Source organism: Pogoniulus pusillus, chromosome 34 (assembly GCF_015220805.1).
Source record: "Pogoniulus pusillus isolate bPogPus1 chromosome 34, bPogPus1.pri, whole genome shotgun sequence".
Taxonomy (NCBI): Eukaryota; Metazoa; Chordata; class Aves; order Piciformes; family Lybiidae; genus Pogoniulus; species Pogoniulus pusillus.
The window spans coordinates 459,118-475,043 of NC_087297.1; the positions used below are offsets into that span (position 1 = coordinate 459,118).

General features: G+C 52.2%; 1 protein-coding gene across 2 annotated transcripts in view; it reads left to right on the top strand.

Annotated features, from left to right (window-relative positions):
- Positions 1-15,926, top strand: part of COLEC12 (collectin subfamily member 12) — a 119,023-nt gene that overhangs the window by 78,472 nt on the left and 24,625 nt on the right. For both annotated transcript variants that reach the window (XM_064170567.1, XM_064170568.1), the window contains one exon: positions 8,797-8,919. In XM_064170567.1, coding sequence (XP_064026637.1) covers positions 8,797-8,919 — 123 coding nt within the window. The remainder of the gene's footprint in view (positions 1-8,796; positions 8,920-15,926) is intronic.

A 15,926-nucleotide genomic window follows, 5' to 3' on the forward strand; every position in this document is an offset into this window, starting at 1 on the left:
ACTGAAATACCCTGGGCTCTTGGGACAAAGTGGCCCCTTCCAGCCTCAGGGGACAAGCTACACAGTGAGCCCTTCCAGCCTACCCTCAGAGCCAGCATTGCCCCTGCAGTAGTGACAGCAGCACTTTAGGGGCAGGACTATGACAAGTCCTGTACGTGGTGGACTATTCTATTGTCTGAAGCCCTAAGGAAGGACACCTCCCTTCTTTGCTGTCTGTAACAGCCTGGGAATGTGCTGTTTTCCCAAAACACAAGCTGTAAGTTTCTCTCAATTATATAGCTGTAAAATCCTAGAGTCACATCATGGTCTGGGTTGGAGGGGACCTTTAGAGGTCATCTAGTCCAAGCAGGGACATCTACAGGTTGATTAGGGACCCATCCAATATAACCTGCAATGTTTCCAGGGATTGGACATCTGCCACCTCTCTGGGCAGCCTGGGCGAGGTTCTCACCACCCACACTGTAAAGCATTTCCTCCTCTCCCATCTGAATCTCCCTCTTAGTTGAAACCATCACTGCTTGTCCTCTCCCAACAGGCCCTGCTCAGAAGTCTGTCCCTATCTTTCTCTTCTGCCCTTTAAACACTGCAGGGCCACCAGAAGGTCTCCTTGAAGCCTTATATTCTCTGGGCTGAATGTCCCCAACTCTCTCAGCCTGGCCTCACAGCAGAGGGCTTCCAGCCCTGTCTGGCCCTGTTCCAATATGTCCCTCTCTGTGCTGAGGACTCCAGTGCTGACCTCAGTGCTGCAGAGTGGCACTCAGCAGAGTGGCAGGATCCCCTACCTGCCCCTGCTGCCCAGGACAGGTCTGGGGCTGGGCTGACACTACTCAGTGGAGGCTCGTGCCCAGCTTTGCCCCCCTAGCAACACGAGTCTTTCTCAGCAAGGCAGCTCTCCATCCCTTCATCCTCCAGCTGGCATGGAACTGGGGACTGCTCCAGCCCATGTGCAGGATCTTGCACTTGGTAGGAGAGGTCCACCAAGGGGAAAGGAGATCCCAGAGTGTGACACTTGGATAATATCCCAGGCACTGGCACCAGTGGCCCCAACAGGAGCTGTGCAGCACTTCTGGGGCATAAATTCCCAGAAAAGGTTTTTGAGGGCTGTGTTTTCCTCTCCAGAGGCTGCCAGCTGTGTAACAAGGTGACTGGGTTATGTAGGACACTGTGGAAACCTGTGAGGGTGGAATGGTTTGGGGTTGGTTCAGTTATGTATTGCTTTATGAAGAAAGGGCCTCTGTGTCTTGCAGTGTTTTCTTTTTCTCTCCTCTGTCTTGCTGCTGTGTTTCATGATTTTCCATTTGGCATAGGAAAATGGGCACAAGTTAGGGAGTGCTCAGCCACCACTTTGAGTTTGAGTTTCTTCCTAGTAAATAACCAGAACCCTTTTCAAAGCAAGCACAGCCTCCACTTATCCCTATTTGATCACAAAACCAGAAGCAAAACTGGTGGATTCCAGAAGAAATGGCAGCTGAGTACTTTTCCCCATGGCACTGTAAAAACCTAAGAATGAAGCTGCCCACAAGACAGCACTGTGCCACCTGGGTGAGCAGGCCCATATGGCATGGAGACAGCCTTGGGAACGCGTGAATATGAGAGAAGACTGCCAGTCACAGCCCTGTAGGGCTGAGGGGAAAGGAAATCAGGGCAAAGCCAGCAAGGAGTGAAGCAAGGGCTGGCAGCAGCCACAAGCTGGTTTGTAATGTGCATTAGATGGCCTGGGTCTGCCTGGTCAGGGGCTGTCCCCCAGCAGACTCTGGGGATGGATGTGCAGATGTGAGGCGGCAGCTGGGTTTGGATGCAGGCAGCAGCCTCAGCAGCACCAAGGGCTTGGTGCTCTCCTGCAGACAGCTCATGCTGTAACCGTGAGGCTGGCTCTGTCAGCCACGCTCCTGCCCTGGAAGGGTTGTCCAGCAGGGCTGGCCAGGGGCTGAGTTGCTGCACAGCAGCTTGGAAGGGTAGCTGCTCCAAGAGGAGCAGTGCCTGCTGTGGGTGCAGCCTCATGCTGAATGCCCACCCAAGACTTGGAGGTGGGCACGAACCTTTGTGCATTAGTGTGGACAAATTTAGGGCATCTGTTTACATTGAGTTCAAGCTACAGCCTTACTAGAGCAAGAATGTGATCTGAATTGGAGGAAGGAGGTGTGCCTCAGGGGAATCACTCTCCAAAGCATGCACCAGCCTCAGCTCTTGCCAGTTCTAACCACTATGAAGAGGAGCTGCTTTCTGATCTTCAGTTTGGGTGATTGCCATGAAACCATTCATGGAGAGTCAGAGGAGCTGTTTTCCTTGAGGGCAGGTTAATAACCTGCAGCACCACATGGAGGACATGACAACAACCTCACACCGAATCTGGCTGGATTCACAGAATCACAGAACTGATCAGGCTGGAAAAGACCTTTGAGTTCATCGAGTCCAACCTATCACCTAACACTTTCTAATCAACTTAACCATGGTGCTAAGTGCCTCATTCAGTCTCCTTTTAACCATTCCCAGAGACAGTGACTCCACTACCTCCCTGGGCAGCCCATTCCAATGCTGATAACTTTCTGCCAAGAATTTCTTCCTAACATCCAGCTTGAACCTGCCCTGGCACAGCTTGAGGCTGTGTCCCCTCATTCTATCACTGTCTGGAAGAAGAACCCAGCCCCATCTGGCTGCAACTTCCCTTCAGATAGCTGTAGACAGCAATGAGGTCTGCCCTGAGCCTCCTCCAGGCTGAACACCCTCAGCTCCGTCAGTCTCTTTGCACAGAGCTGTTCTCCAGGCCCCTCATCAGCCTTGGTGCCCTTCTCTGGGCACATTTGAGCATCTCAACATCTGTCTTGAATTGAGGAGTCCAGAACTGGGCACAGTACTCAAGATGTGGACTAACCAGTGCTGAGTACAGGGGCAGAAGGACTGCCCTGGTCCTGCTGGGCACACTATTGATGACACAAGCCAGGATGCCCTTGGCCGTCTTGGCACCTGGGCACACTGCTGGCTCATCTTCAACTGGCTGTTGACCAGCACCCCCAGATTCAGTCATCTCAGAGGTACACAAAGCTTATTGCTAGCACAGATGGGGCTGAGTTTGATTTGTGTGTGCTGAATTTGTGCCAGTGCAGAAGCTCCTCTGCAAGCAGCATGCACACATATCTGTTCTCTGTGTGTGAAGGGAACCACTGTGTGCCTGCAGGCTTTTGTGCCTGACTGCTAGGGATGGCTTCCTCGGCAGGTGAGACAAACACCCACTCAAAGGCAGCTCTGCATGGCTAAGTACCTGCCAGGATTTGATTCCTACTTATGTGCTGAATCACAGAATTATAGAAGAGTTTGGATTGGAAGGGACCTTAAAGCTCATTTAGTTCCAACCCCTGTGCCAGGGGCAGGGACAGCTTCTCATGGCAGCAGAGCTGAAGTTAGGTGGGGGTAGTTTGCTTGGGTCCCTTTAAATATAAATATGAGATCAGTTTTTAAAAGCTTGGAGAAATGTCTCACTGCAAAGTGTGGACTCTTCCTCCTGAAATCCAACCTACATTAGCTGTCTTCAGTGAACTGCTCTCAGCTCAGGCCTGGATTTTCATTTCCCACACTGCATTTCTTCTTCAGTCATCTGATCAGCATCAGGGTTAACAAGGAACCTTCCACCTTTGTCAGTACTGATCTGCTGGCAGGAATACTCTGAGGCCACCTAAGACCCTGCAGTGAAAGCCAAAATAAGACACAAAGGCAAACCCTTTAAAAATAAGTCTTGAGCAAAGAGAAAAGAAGCTGTCTGCGTGTGTCAGGGCTGAGTGCACAGGCTTGCTCCGGCAGCGCAGCGCTGTTAGGACACAGGCCTTTTGTGAGGGGCTCGCTCCGAGCCAGAGAGCAAAGGTATTTAGTGTCCCATGAAAAAACAACCAACAACAACAGGAGAAAAAAACACCAAAAAACATCAAACAAACAAAAAAAACCCCAAACCAACCCCCAGCTTCTCCCTAGCAAAACCTCAGCTTATTTGGAGCCCAAAGGGAGTCTGCAGATGTAGACCCCCTGCGTGAGAGCAAAGCCTGAAGGAATGCAGTGATAGAACAAACACTACAAAGCCTGCAAACGGGAGGATGTCTCACTTGCGTATTTTTTGTGGCCATCTTGGTTAGCAGAGGAAGGGGTCCCCGAAGCATGTGAGCCAGCAGGATCCCTTTGTACTGGTTGCTGTCTGTTTGGCCAGATGGCTTCCCAACAGTGAGGCAGCACAACCACAGCTCTGATTTCAATAAGGCAGAGAAAGGAATGGAAAAAATCCTGTGTCCAGCAAGATGAGGCATGTTGTGTCCCATCTGAAACTCGTTAAATGTTGATCAGATCAGCAGTGGGAAGTGCTCCTCATGTGGAAGTGACTCTGGCTGCCTGGCTCGGGGAATTAGTGAGCAATGTCTGGGGTAGACCAGCCCTGGCAGCCTCTGCAGTACACAGAAAGCAGTGTGCTGCTCTGGGAGCAGCAACATAGAATCATAGATTCAACCAGGTTGGAAGAGACCTCCAGGATCATCCAGTCCAACCTAGCACTCAGCCCTATCCAACCAGACCATGGCACCAAGTGCCTCATCCAGTCTTTGCTTGACCACCTCCAGGGATGGTGACTCCACCACCTCCCTGGGCAGCCCATTCCAATGCCAATCACTCTCTCTGTGAAGAACTTCCTCCTAACATCCAGCCTGTACTTCTCCTGGCACAACTTCACACTGTGTCCCCTTGTTCTGTCGCTGGTTGTCTGGGAGAAGAGACCAACCCCACCTGGGTACAGCCTCCCTTCAGGTAGTTGTAGACAGCAATGAGGTCACCCCTGAGCCTCCTCTTCTGCAGGCTAAATACCCTCAGCTCCCTCAGCCTCTCCTCATAGGGTTTATGTTCCAGGCCCCTCCCCAGCCTCGCTGCCCTTCTCTGGACACCTTCCAGCACTTCAACATCTCTCTTGAATTGAGGGGCCCAGAAGTGGACACAGTACTCAAGGTGTGTCCTGAGCAGTGCTGAGTACAGGGGCAGAAGAACCTCTCTTGTCCTGCTCCCCACTGAGTACAGGGGCAGAAGAACCTCTCTTGTCCTGCTCCCCACACTGCTCCTGAGCCAGCCCAGGATGCCATTGGCTCTCTTGGCCACCTGGGCACACTGCTGGCTCAGCTTCAGCTACTATCCACCAGTACTCCCAGCTCCCTTTCTTCCTGGCTGCTCTCAGCCACTCTGGCCCCAGCCTGTAGCACTGCTTGGGGTTGTTGTGGCCAAAATGCAGAACCCTGCACTTGGCCTTGCTAAATCTCATCCCACTGGCCTCTGCCCACACATCCAGCCTGTCCAGGTCCCTCTGGATGGATCCCTTCCCTCCACTGTGCCAGCCACACCACACAGCTTGGTGCCAACCCCAGGCTTCCTGAGGGTGCCTCAATGCCACTGCCCCTGTCACTGACAGAGATGTTTCACAGCACTGGTCCCAGTACTGACTCCTGAGGGACTCCACTTGGCACTGGTCTCCATTTGGCCACCGAGCTGCTGCTCACAGCTCTCTGAGTGCAGCCTTCCAGCCAATTCCTTACCCAGCCAGTGGCCACTCCTCAGGTCCGTGCTGTTCCAGTTTGGTTGCCAGGATGCCATGGGAACAGGGTCAGTGCTTTACCCAAGCCCAGGTAGATGCCATCAGTTGCTCTTCCCTTGTCCACTGATGCTGTGACTCTGCCATAAAAGGCCCCCAGGTTTGTCAGACACTCCTGTACAGAGAAGGTTGCATTCCTGGTTTTCACCTTTGCTCACAACTTGGACTGTTTAAGTTGCACAAAAAGACACTAGAATGAATCTCACGGATTTTGGAAGCAAAGGAACACAACGGAGCCTGTTAGAGCTCTGTGTTTCTGGACCTGGGCACATCAGACGAGTGCAGCAGGGTCTGAGGGCAGTCCCAAACTTTAAAAGCAGCAGCAGGCAATGCAGTGCACAGCTCAGCTGGAACATCTATGATCACTTCAGCATGCTGTGGTTATGACACTGATACCAGCAATGCTGCACTGCTCCAGGTCTGGCTCCTGTTGGGTGCTATTCTGCTGTCAGTTTGAAACAGGCTTAAAGTAAAAGTTCTGAAGAGCCAAAAATTCTGTTTTATTGAGCCAGTGATGGAGAGAGCTGAGTCAAGTGAAACAAGGGCTGGAAGGTGCAGATGCTGAACTGCAATGTATCCAGTGACCTCAGCAGTTTCAGCTCCCAGCACTACACAGGAAGGTACAGTGTGGTGATAGAAGGCAGACCATGGCATAAAATTAGTCTTAATATGAGACTAATCAAGAGAAGGTTTTGTCTGTGCACTTGTCATCAAAGGTCTTGTTTGCATTCCTGCCTTTCCCTGCACTGTGCAGCTCCACACTCTGTCAATCTTCCCAGTCACAGTTCTGGTCCTGCTTCCATTAACATTGCAATAGCAAGGGTCAAACTTTCTGTTGTGTGTGCATTTAGGAGGTGAATGTAATATGCTTTGTGTCCCAGGCTTCTCCTGGGGTTTGTTATGTGGAGTGTTCAAAGGCTTTCAGGTCTGGAGTCTGAATTTTAAATCCTTTGGAGGGCAAACCTTGCAGGCAGGGCACAGGGTCTGAGTGAGTCCATTAGTACTGGCTAACAACTGCAATATGCTTCTCCAGGCGCCTTGAGTTCCCACTGTGAAGTAATCTCAGAGTACCCTTTTCCCTCTCCAGCTTTTCCAGGAGGCAGAGCTTCCCCATGAGCAAAGCCCCTGAGACTGTCAAGCAACCAAAGCAAAGCAGCCCACAGCTCAGGGTCCCTCAGCAAACCTGGCTGTTGGATTAGGGACTCTTCACCTTTGCTTTCCTGGTGTGTGAGTCAGCAGCCTTCCAAATCTAGGTCACCAATAAATGGGCTATGCCCATCTGTGTGCCAGCTGCCCTCCTTCCCACCTGCACAGGCAGGAGAGAAGCCTTCCCCTCTAGTGTCTGTTCTTGTTCAGTAGTCTCTGTCTCATTTTCCTCTAATGTCCCTCTTCCTGAAAAAAAGAAGCAGGGAGTTCCAACTGATCTTATCCCAGACCCCAAGGAGCATCCTGGGTTCCTGATGCCCTCTCCATGCCATCCTTTTGGCCACAAGGTAACAGAACATGACCTCACAGCCAAAAAGCTTAGAGAAACTATGAGATGCCAAAAGGTGAGGGATGCATTTCTGCTCCAGCCATGGCTCCTGTGTGTGCAGAAGGACCTGAGGCAAATGCCTTCCCACTGCACTTTGGCTACACCCTCTCCCGAGTCACCCCAGCATGGTCATCCCTGCCTCACTGCCCTGGGCCTCAGGAGTCATAGAATGGCCTAGGCTGGAAGAGACCTCAGAGGTATCTAACCCAACCCCTGCCTTGGGCAGGGACATCTCTCAACTAGCTCAGGTTGCTCAAGGCCCCATCCAACCTGGCCTTGAACACCTCCTGGCAGGGCCCATCCACAGCCTGTCTGGACAACCCATTCCAGAGTCTTGCCACTCTCATAGTGAAGATTTTCTTCCTAAGACCCAGTCCGAACCTGCTCTCCCTCCGTTCAAGTCCATTTCCCCTGGTCCTGCCTGTGGGCACTCTTGGGACGCCGGTGGGAAGCGCTGTCCTTGGAGAGAGAAGTGCAGGGCCCTGAGCCCGCCGGGAGGGCTCCGGGCCCTGGCCCACGCTGGTGTCTGTGAAGCACAAGGCAAAAAGCTGCCTGGCAGGAGTTGAGAGAAGTAAAATCAGCTGTGAGGTAGCCTCGGGGGAAGTGGAACTCACTCCTGAGAAGCTGTGGAGCGAGTTGTGATGAGTGAAGCCATCTGGCACTGGAGCGTAAGGCTGTCCTGTGGGGCTCCCCTCCCAGCACAGCCACCGCAGAGTGTCACAGAAGCGTTTGCCGACAGGCAGAGAGCAGTGTGAACCCTGCCTCGCTGAATCGCCTCAGCAGGAGGGCTCAATCCCCTCCAGCTGGCCCAGCACAGTGCTCCAGTTTCCATGTTTTCACAGGTTTGAGGTTCTAATCATTTCTTGGTAACTTAACCAGTGCTTCCCACACTCTTCAGCCATTCCGGGGAGCACACAGGAGGACCAGGAACCTGGCTTCCCTAGCAAACCATTCTGCTGGAAGCCCAGACACAAACCACCGGGGCCTTCTTTGCTCTCAGCCTCAGGCCTTTAGCACATCCCCAAGGGAAGCTCAGCAGAGCTTGCATGCTGGAGCAGCTGGAGCACTGCCTTAGCAGTCCAGCATCTCTGCCTTGCTGTGCCAGCAGAGCTCTCCAGCCCTCCAACCCAGGAGCAGTCTCTCCTGTGGGCAGAGTTCAGGTGGCCAGGACGTGTGGTAGTGGCTAGCAAGCAGGACCAGTACTGCTGCCAGGTTTTCACAATGCTGCTCTATCTCTGCATTTTCCTCCTGAGCACTTCCTGTCTCCTGTTGCTGCTGGAAGGACACTGCTGAGAAAGAGCTGCTGCCACAGGATGCTTGACAGGGGAGATGCTGCTAAACAACTAAAGCAAAAGCTTCCCATAGTCTTCTTCGCACAGCTGGACAACAGTTCTGTCTCTCAGGAAAGCCACAGGTGTGTCAGGGAAGCAGAACCTACTTGTTTTCCACATGCTGAAATCCCAAGGGATTGTGTCTCGAAGCTGGTGCTCAAACCACTGAGGAGGCTGTCCTGGCAGAACAGGCAGAGAGGCACCTGGTAGCCATCTGCTTAGTGAAACCAGTGTGACTTAGAAACTGGAGGAGAGGAGGTGGGAGAGAAACCCAGCAGTGTGCTTGTGCTGTTAGTTTAAAATCTAAACATCTTCTTTTGCAGGTATTCAGGAGGGGACCCAGTGTACCAAATGCAAAAGTAACTGGGCACTGAAGTTTTCCATCATCTTACTGTACATTCTGTGTGCCCTGCTAACCATCACAGTAGCCATTCTGGGATACAAAGGTATGTATGTGTCAAACCCAACATATGCATCAAGCCCAATACCCCACTTCCAGCACATTTCCAGGCGTAAGACATGTGTGACATTTACCCTTAAACTGCAATGCCTTGGCAGTGCTGGCATTGTGCACACACAGGACTAAGTGTAGCCTTAGATTTGCAATTTCAAGCTGTTAGGAAGCTTTGAAACCAGATCAGACTTTCGAAAGAGAAGAAAAAATTTAGAACAAGGTGGTCATTCGTCCACCACAAAGGAGCACTCTTCCATCTGCTGTACCTTGGTGTCACTGAGCTCTCTTACATATGGCATAGAATCAGAGACTGGTTTGGGTTGGAAAGGACTGTAAAGATCATCCATTTCCAATTGCCTGCCATGAGCAGAGACACCTCCCACTACAGCAGGTTGCTCCAAGTCTCATCCAGCCTGCTGTTAAATACTTCCAGGGATAAACTATGTGTCAAATGTAAACCAAAGAACCATCAAGTATTGCATCTTCCCAGAAGAGCTGTCCTTACTGGAGAGCAAAGAATAGTCTTGCTAATAGAACATGCAAGACAGGAGCCAAGTGTAGGATCCATAACTTCAAAATATCTGGAAGAAAGATTGAACCAGGAGATGCTTGAGTTACCTACAATTATTTCAAAGAACCAGAGGAATGAAGAAAATTTCACTTGTGCAAGTCATTGGTAGGCCCATTGGAAGGCACAGCTTAGAACTCCTGTAGGTGCTCTGCACTCATTAACTCAGCCACTGAGGCATCCTCATAAGTGTTTTGTTGTAAATGTCACGAAATTACAGAACGCATCCATTTGCAAGAGGCCCCAGAGATCATCCAGTCCAAGCCTCCACCCAGCACTGCAGGGTCAACACCAAACCATGTCCCTAAGCACAGCTCCACAGGCTGCTGGAACACCCCCGGGGATGGGGACTGCAGCACTGCCCTGGGCAGCCTGTGCCAATGGTTGAGAACCTTCCAAGGCAGAAATATCTCCTGAGCTCCAGCCTGAGCCTCCCCTGAGGCAGCTTGGAACCATTTCCTCTGCTCCTGTCCCTTGCCCCCAAGCAGCAGAGGCTGCCCCCTCCTTGGTGCAACCTCCCTGCAGGGAGCTGCAGAGAGCAATGAGCTCTGTCTGCCTTCAGCCTCCTCTTCTGCACCTGCACCCCCCCAGCTCCCTCAGCCCCTCCTCCCCCCCAGCTGCTCCAGGCCCTTCTCCAGCCTCATTGCCCTGCTCTGGACAGGCTGCAGCTCCTCAGTGTCCTTCCTGTAGTGAGGGGCCCAGAGCTGAGCACAGCACTCAAACTGTGGCCTGATCAATGCTGAGCAGCAGGGATGATCTCCTATCCCTGCTGCCCACCATGCTGCTGATCCAGGCCAGGATGCCATTGGCCTGCTTGGCCACCTGGGCACTGCTGTGCAGTCACAGCTAGAATGTGTTCAGTGAGACAGGAGTTTCTGTTAAGGAAGTATCTAACATGGCTGGGTTATAACAGGACATCTCAACACGTTGCAGGGAAAGCCAAGCTAGCTGTAACCTCACTGCTTGTGTATGGCCCCAAAAGTAGCTTCAAAAGGCCTCCAAGCAGCTTTATTTACTCTTGGGATTTGCATGCAGTGCATTCTTGTGCCGCCAACAGATGCGGTCACAGCAGAGCTGACATCACCTCTGGGCCTAGGCCAGGGAAAGGAAATAAAACTGTAAAAATAGAAAGGGATAAATGCTTAATTAAGAGGATTTGGTACAATTTTGAGTGGGAAGAAAACTAAAATTGCTTGGTTTAGGTGGAAAATGTAGCCAGGGAGATGAGAGGATCCGAAGGACAGACAGACAGACACAGATGTTTTTGTTTTAGGATAAAGCACAGAGAGAGTGGCAAAATGGAATGGAAAGACAAGCAGGACCTGGGCACCTGGTCAGACAGTCTCCTGAAGAGTATGATAGCTGCCCTGTGCAGCGTGTTAGCTGCGGTGTGCAGTGTGTTAGCTGTGGTGTGCGGTGTGTTAGCTGCGGTGTGCAGTGTGTTAGCTGCACTGTGCAGTGTGTTAGCTGCGGTGTGCAGTGTGTTAGCTGCAGTGTGCAGTGTGTTAGCTGAGGTGTGCAGCATGTTAGCTGCGGTGTGCACTGTGTTAGCTGTGGTGTGCGGTTTGTTAGCTGCACTGTGCGGTGTGTTAGCTGCGGTGTGCAGTGTGTTAGCTGCACTGTGTGGTGTGTTAGCTGCACTGTGCGGTGTGTTAGCTGCAGTGTGCGGTGTGTTAGCTGCACTGTGCAGCATGTTAGCTGCACTGTGCGGTGTGTTAGCTGCACTGTGCACTGTGTTAGCTGTGGTGTGCGGTTTGTTAGCTGCACTGTGCGGTGTGTTAGCTGCGGTGTGCAGTGTGTTAGCTGCACTGTGCGGTGTGTTAGCTGCAGTGTGCGGTGTGTTAGCTGCACTGTGCAGCATGTTAGCTGCACTGTGCGGTGTGTTAGCTGCAGTGTGTGGTGTGTTAGCTGCGGTGTGCAATGTGTTAGCTGCACTGTGCGGTGTGTTAGCTGCACTGTGCGATGTGTTAGCTGCAGTGTGCGGTGTGTTAGCTGCGGTGTGCGGTGTGTTTGCTGCACTGTGCAGTGTGTTAGCTGCGGTGTGCGGTGTGTTAGCTGCGGTGTGCGGTGTGTTAGCTGCGGTGTGCAGTGTGTTAGCTGCACTGTGCACTGTGTTAGCTGCGGTGTGCAGTGTGTTAGCTGAGGTGTGCGGTGTGTTAGCTGCACTGTGCGGTGTGTTAGCTGCAGTGTGCGGTGTGTTAGCTGCAGTGTGTGGTGTGTTAGCTGCAGTGTGCGGTGTGTTAGCTGCGGTGTGCGGTGTGTTAGCTGCGGTGTGCGGTGTGTTAGCTGCAGTGTGCAGTGTTAGCTGCACTGTGCACTGTGTTAGCTGTGGTGTGTGGTGTGTTAGCTGCGGTGTGCAGTGTGTTAGCTGAGGTGTGCAGTGTGTTAGCTGAGGTGTGCGGTGTGTTAGCTGCGGTGTGCGGTGTGTTAGCTGCAGTGTGCAATGTGTTAGCTGCAGTGTGCAGTGGGTTAGCTGCACTGTGCACTGTGTTAGCTGCAGTGTGCGGTGTGTTAGCTGCGGTGTGCGGTGTGTTTGCTGCACTGTGCAGTATGTTAGCTGTGGTGTGCGGTGTGTTAGCTGCAGTGTGCACTGTGTTAGCTGCACTGTGCGCTGTGTTAGCTGCGGTGTGCAGTATGTTAGCTGCGGTGTGCAATGTGTTAGCTGCAGTGTGCGGTGTGTTAGCTGCACTGTGCGGTGTGTTAGCTGCACTGTGCGGTGTGTTAGCTGCAGTGTGTGGTGTGTTAGCTGCGGTGTGCAATGTGTTAGCTGCACTGTGCGGTGTGTTAGCTGCACTGTGCGGTGTGTTAGCTGCAGTGTGCGGTGTGTTAGCTGCACTGTGCGGTGTGTTAGCTGCGGTGTGCGGTGTGTTTGCTGCACTGTGCAGTGTGTTAGCTGCGGTGTGCGGTGTGTTAGCTGCGGTGTGCGGTGTGTTAGCTGCGGTGTGCACTGTGTTAGATGCACTGTGCACTGTGTTAGCTGCGGTGTGCAGTGTGTTAGCTGAGGTGTGCGGTGTGTTAGCTGCACTGTGCACTGTGTTAGCTGCGGTGTGCAATGTGTTAGCTGCAGTGTGCGGTGTGTTAGCTGCACTGTGCGGTGTGTTAGCTGCAGTGTGCGGTGTGTTAGCTGCAGTGTGTGGTGTGTTAGCTGCAGTGTGCGGTGTGTTAGCTGCACTGTGCACTGTGTTAGCTGCGGTGTGCAATGTGTTAGCTGCAGTGTGCGGTGTGTTAGCTGCAGTGTGCGGTGTGTTAGCTGCAGTGTGCGGTGTGTTAGCTGCAGTGTACGGTGTGTTAGCTGCGGTGTGCGGTGTGTTAGCTGCGGTGTGCGGTGTGTTAGCTGCGGTGTGCGGTGTGTTAGCTGCAGTGTGTGGTGTGTTAGCTGCACTGTGCGGTGTGTTAGCTGCACTGTGCGGTGTGTTAGCTGCAGTGTGCGGTGTGTTAGCTGCGGTGTGTGGTGTGTTAGCTGCACTGTGCGGTGTGTTAGCTGCAGTGTGCGGTGTGTTAGCTGCGGTGTGCGGTGTGTTAGCTGCGGTGTGCGGTGTGTTAGCTGCGGTGTGCGGTGTGTTAGCTGCAGTGTGCAGTGTGTTAGCTGCACTGTGCACTGTGTTAGCTGCACTGTGCACTGTGTTAGCTGCGGTGTGTGGTGTGTTAGCTGCACTGTGCAGTGTGTTAGCTGCACTGTGCACTGTGTTAGCTGCACTGTGCAGTGCGTTAGCTGCCCAACCACTGGATGCCAGAGATGTAGCAGAATTTTCCTCAAGAGCATTCTGCTATGCTCATTTCTAAACCTCTTTCTTGTAGTGGGTAGTCACTGGTGCTGTCCTTTGATCTGTCTGTCACAGCGGTACCAACCCACATTTCTCGAGGACAAGGAGACTCCACAACCTCTCTGGGCGGCCTGTGCCAGGGCTCTGGGACCCTTCCTGGCAAGAAGTTGCCCCATGTGTTGAGCTGGAACCTCCTGTGCTGCAGCTTCCATCCATTGCTCCTTGTCCTATCCCAGGGAGCAGTCAGCAGAGCCTGTCCCCCCCTTCCTGACCCCCAGCCCTCAGGTACATTGATTAAATCCCCTCTCAGTCTTCTCTTCTGCAGAATAAGCAGGTCCAGGTCCCTCAGCCTCTCCTCATCAGGCAGTGCTCCAGTCCCCTCAGCATCCTTGTAGCCCTCCTTTGGACCCTCTCCAGCAGATCCCTGTCCCTCTTCAACTGGGGAGCCCAAAACTGAAGGCAGTACTCAATATGAAATCTCATCAGAGCAGAGTAGAGGGGGAGAAGAATGCTTAATGCCCCCCAGGACCCAATTGTCCCTCTTGGCCACCAGGGCACATTGCTGCCCCATGGATGTTCTCCACTAGCACTGCCAGGTCCCTCTCCACAGGGCTGCTCTCCAGCAGATCACCTCCCAGCATGTGCTGGTGCAGTTTATTGTTCCTCCCAGGTGCAGGACTCTGCACTTGTCCTTGTTGAACCTCATTTGGGTCTTCTGTGCCCATACAAAAGCATTTCCTCTCCCACAAAAAATGGGGAAAAGATTTCAGGAAGGTAGATAATGCACATCCTGCTCACAGACCTTGAGACATCTTGGTGACCACTGCTACACCACTCACCAACTTACTGACTGCTCCACCTGAATGCCAGAGAGGCCTGTGCTGGAGAAGAGTCACCATAAGGTCATAGGATGGCCTAGGTTGGGCGGGACCTCAGAGATCATCTGCTCCAACCGCCCCTGCCATGGGCAGGGCACCTCTCAACTAGACTTGTTTGTCTAAGGCTTCCTCCAGCCTGGCCTTGAGTACCCTCAGGGAGGAGGCATCCACAGCCTCCCTGGGCAACCTATTCCAGAGTCTCCTCACCCTCACATTGAAGAACTCCTTCCTCAGCTCCAGTCTAACCCTGCTCTCCCTCAGCTTCAGACCATTTCCACTTGGCCTGTTTCTAGACACCCTCAGGAAGAGTCCCTCTGCAGCCTTTCTGGAGGATCCCTTCAGCTATTGGCAGGCAGCTTTAAGGTCCCCCTGGAGCCTTCTCCTATCCAGGCTGCACACCCCCAGCTCCCTCAGTCTGTCCTCATGGCAGAGCTGCTCCAACCCTTGGATCATCTTTGTGGCCTCCTCTGGACTCCCTCCAACAGTTCTGTGTCCTTCTGCTGGGGACACCGGTACTGGAGGCAGCAGAGTCCTGTTTAGTCCAAAGTGGCCCTTCTGTAGCAGCAGCACCAAATGATCATTCAGCCTTTGGAAGAGCTCCAGAGTGCCTGAGCATCATTTGCAGGTGAGAGACAAAGCCTCAGCTGATGGTTCATAGTCAGTGCAGTATTTTTGATTGTTGGGAAGGAATTGGGCCTTAAAGGTAGAATAAAAGCTCCACATTTTATACAGCTCCTGAACTTTTCTATCTGCATCAGAGTTTGGCTTCTCCTTTTTATGGCAATCTTACACTGAAAGAGGGAATTCTGCTGGCATCAGGGGTTCTTGGTCTCTTAGCTAAGTTTCCATTAAATTTACCTCCCACACTTCTGTTTATAAAGCCCAAAATGACTTTTAAGACTTTCATTTCCTATGTGGTATTTAGATATCCTTTGTGATTTAGAACATGAAACCCACTCATCAGTGGATTGGATGTGGCAGGCAAAAAGTAACTCAATGGGAGGCAAAGTCAACAGAGACCAAACCTCCAAACTGGTGGTAAAAACAGTGGGTTGGAGAAACCTGAAACCAAGAACTTGAACTGACCATCCAGGTCAGGGAGGAGTAGCAAGCTGAAATTACTGTTAGTGTGCTGGAAGGAGAAGTAGTAAATGGTTGGTACAATCATTCCCAAGCCAGTCTGTCACTTGTCACACCTGCTTGTATGCATCAGGTAGCTGCAAAGCACAAAGTCAGGATTTACTGCCACCAGCCAGTGCTAGACTCACCTGCTGGAAGGGAATGACCTTGCTGTGACTCAGGTTAGTGAGGGAGGCTCACAGGCTCCTATGATTCTGTAATTCAGTTCCTGGAGGTTCTCCTTCTCTAAGCAGTCCTTGACTTTTAGCTTCTTGACTAGTTTCCACCATGACTTTCATCTACTTTGGTCTCTCTCCGAGACAGGGCTTGCAGCAACTACACCTACCACCGCCACATCCCAGTGAGAAGGCACATTCTGTCCCTGCTTCTGAAAGAGTGGCCCAGACACAGACAGCCCTCGCTGTGCCGATCAACAGCTACCATTTTGCACAGTGACTTGGCCAGAAAGTGCAAAGGCAAAGTAGAGAGATGCTGAGAATTAAGGTGAAGTTAACCAAAAGGAAGCTTAAGGCATAGCCAGGCTGCACATTTGAGAGCAGCAGGCAGCTGGGAGCAGCCCACTGGTCTTCATGAGGGATATTACAGCTGCTCTGCCTGGTTTGCCTTTGCTTTTCTCTGGGACTATGGAAGTGGTTGTTCCAGCCTAGGG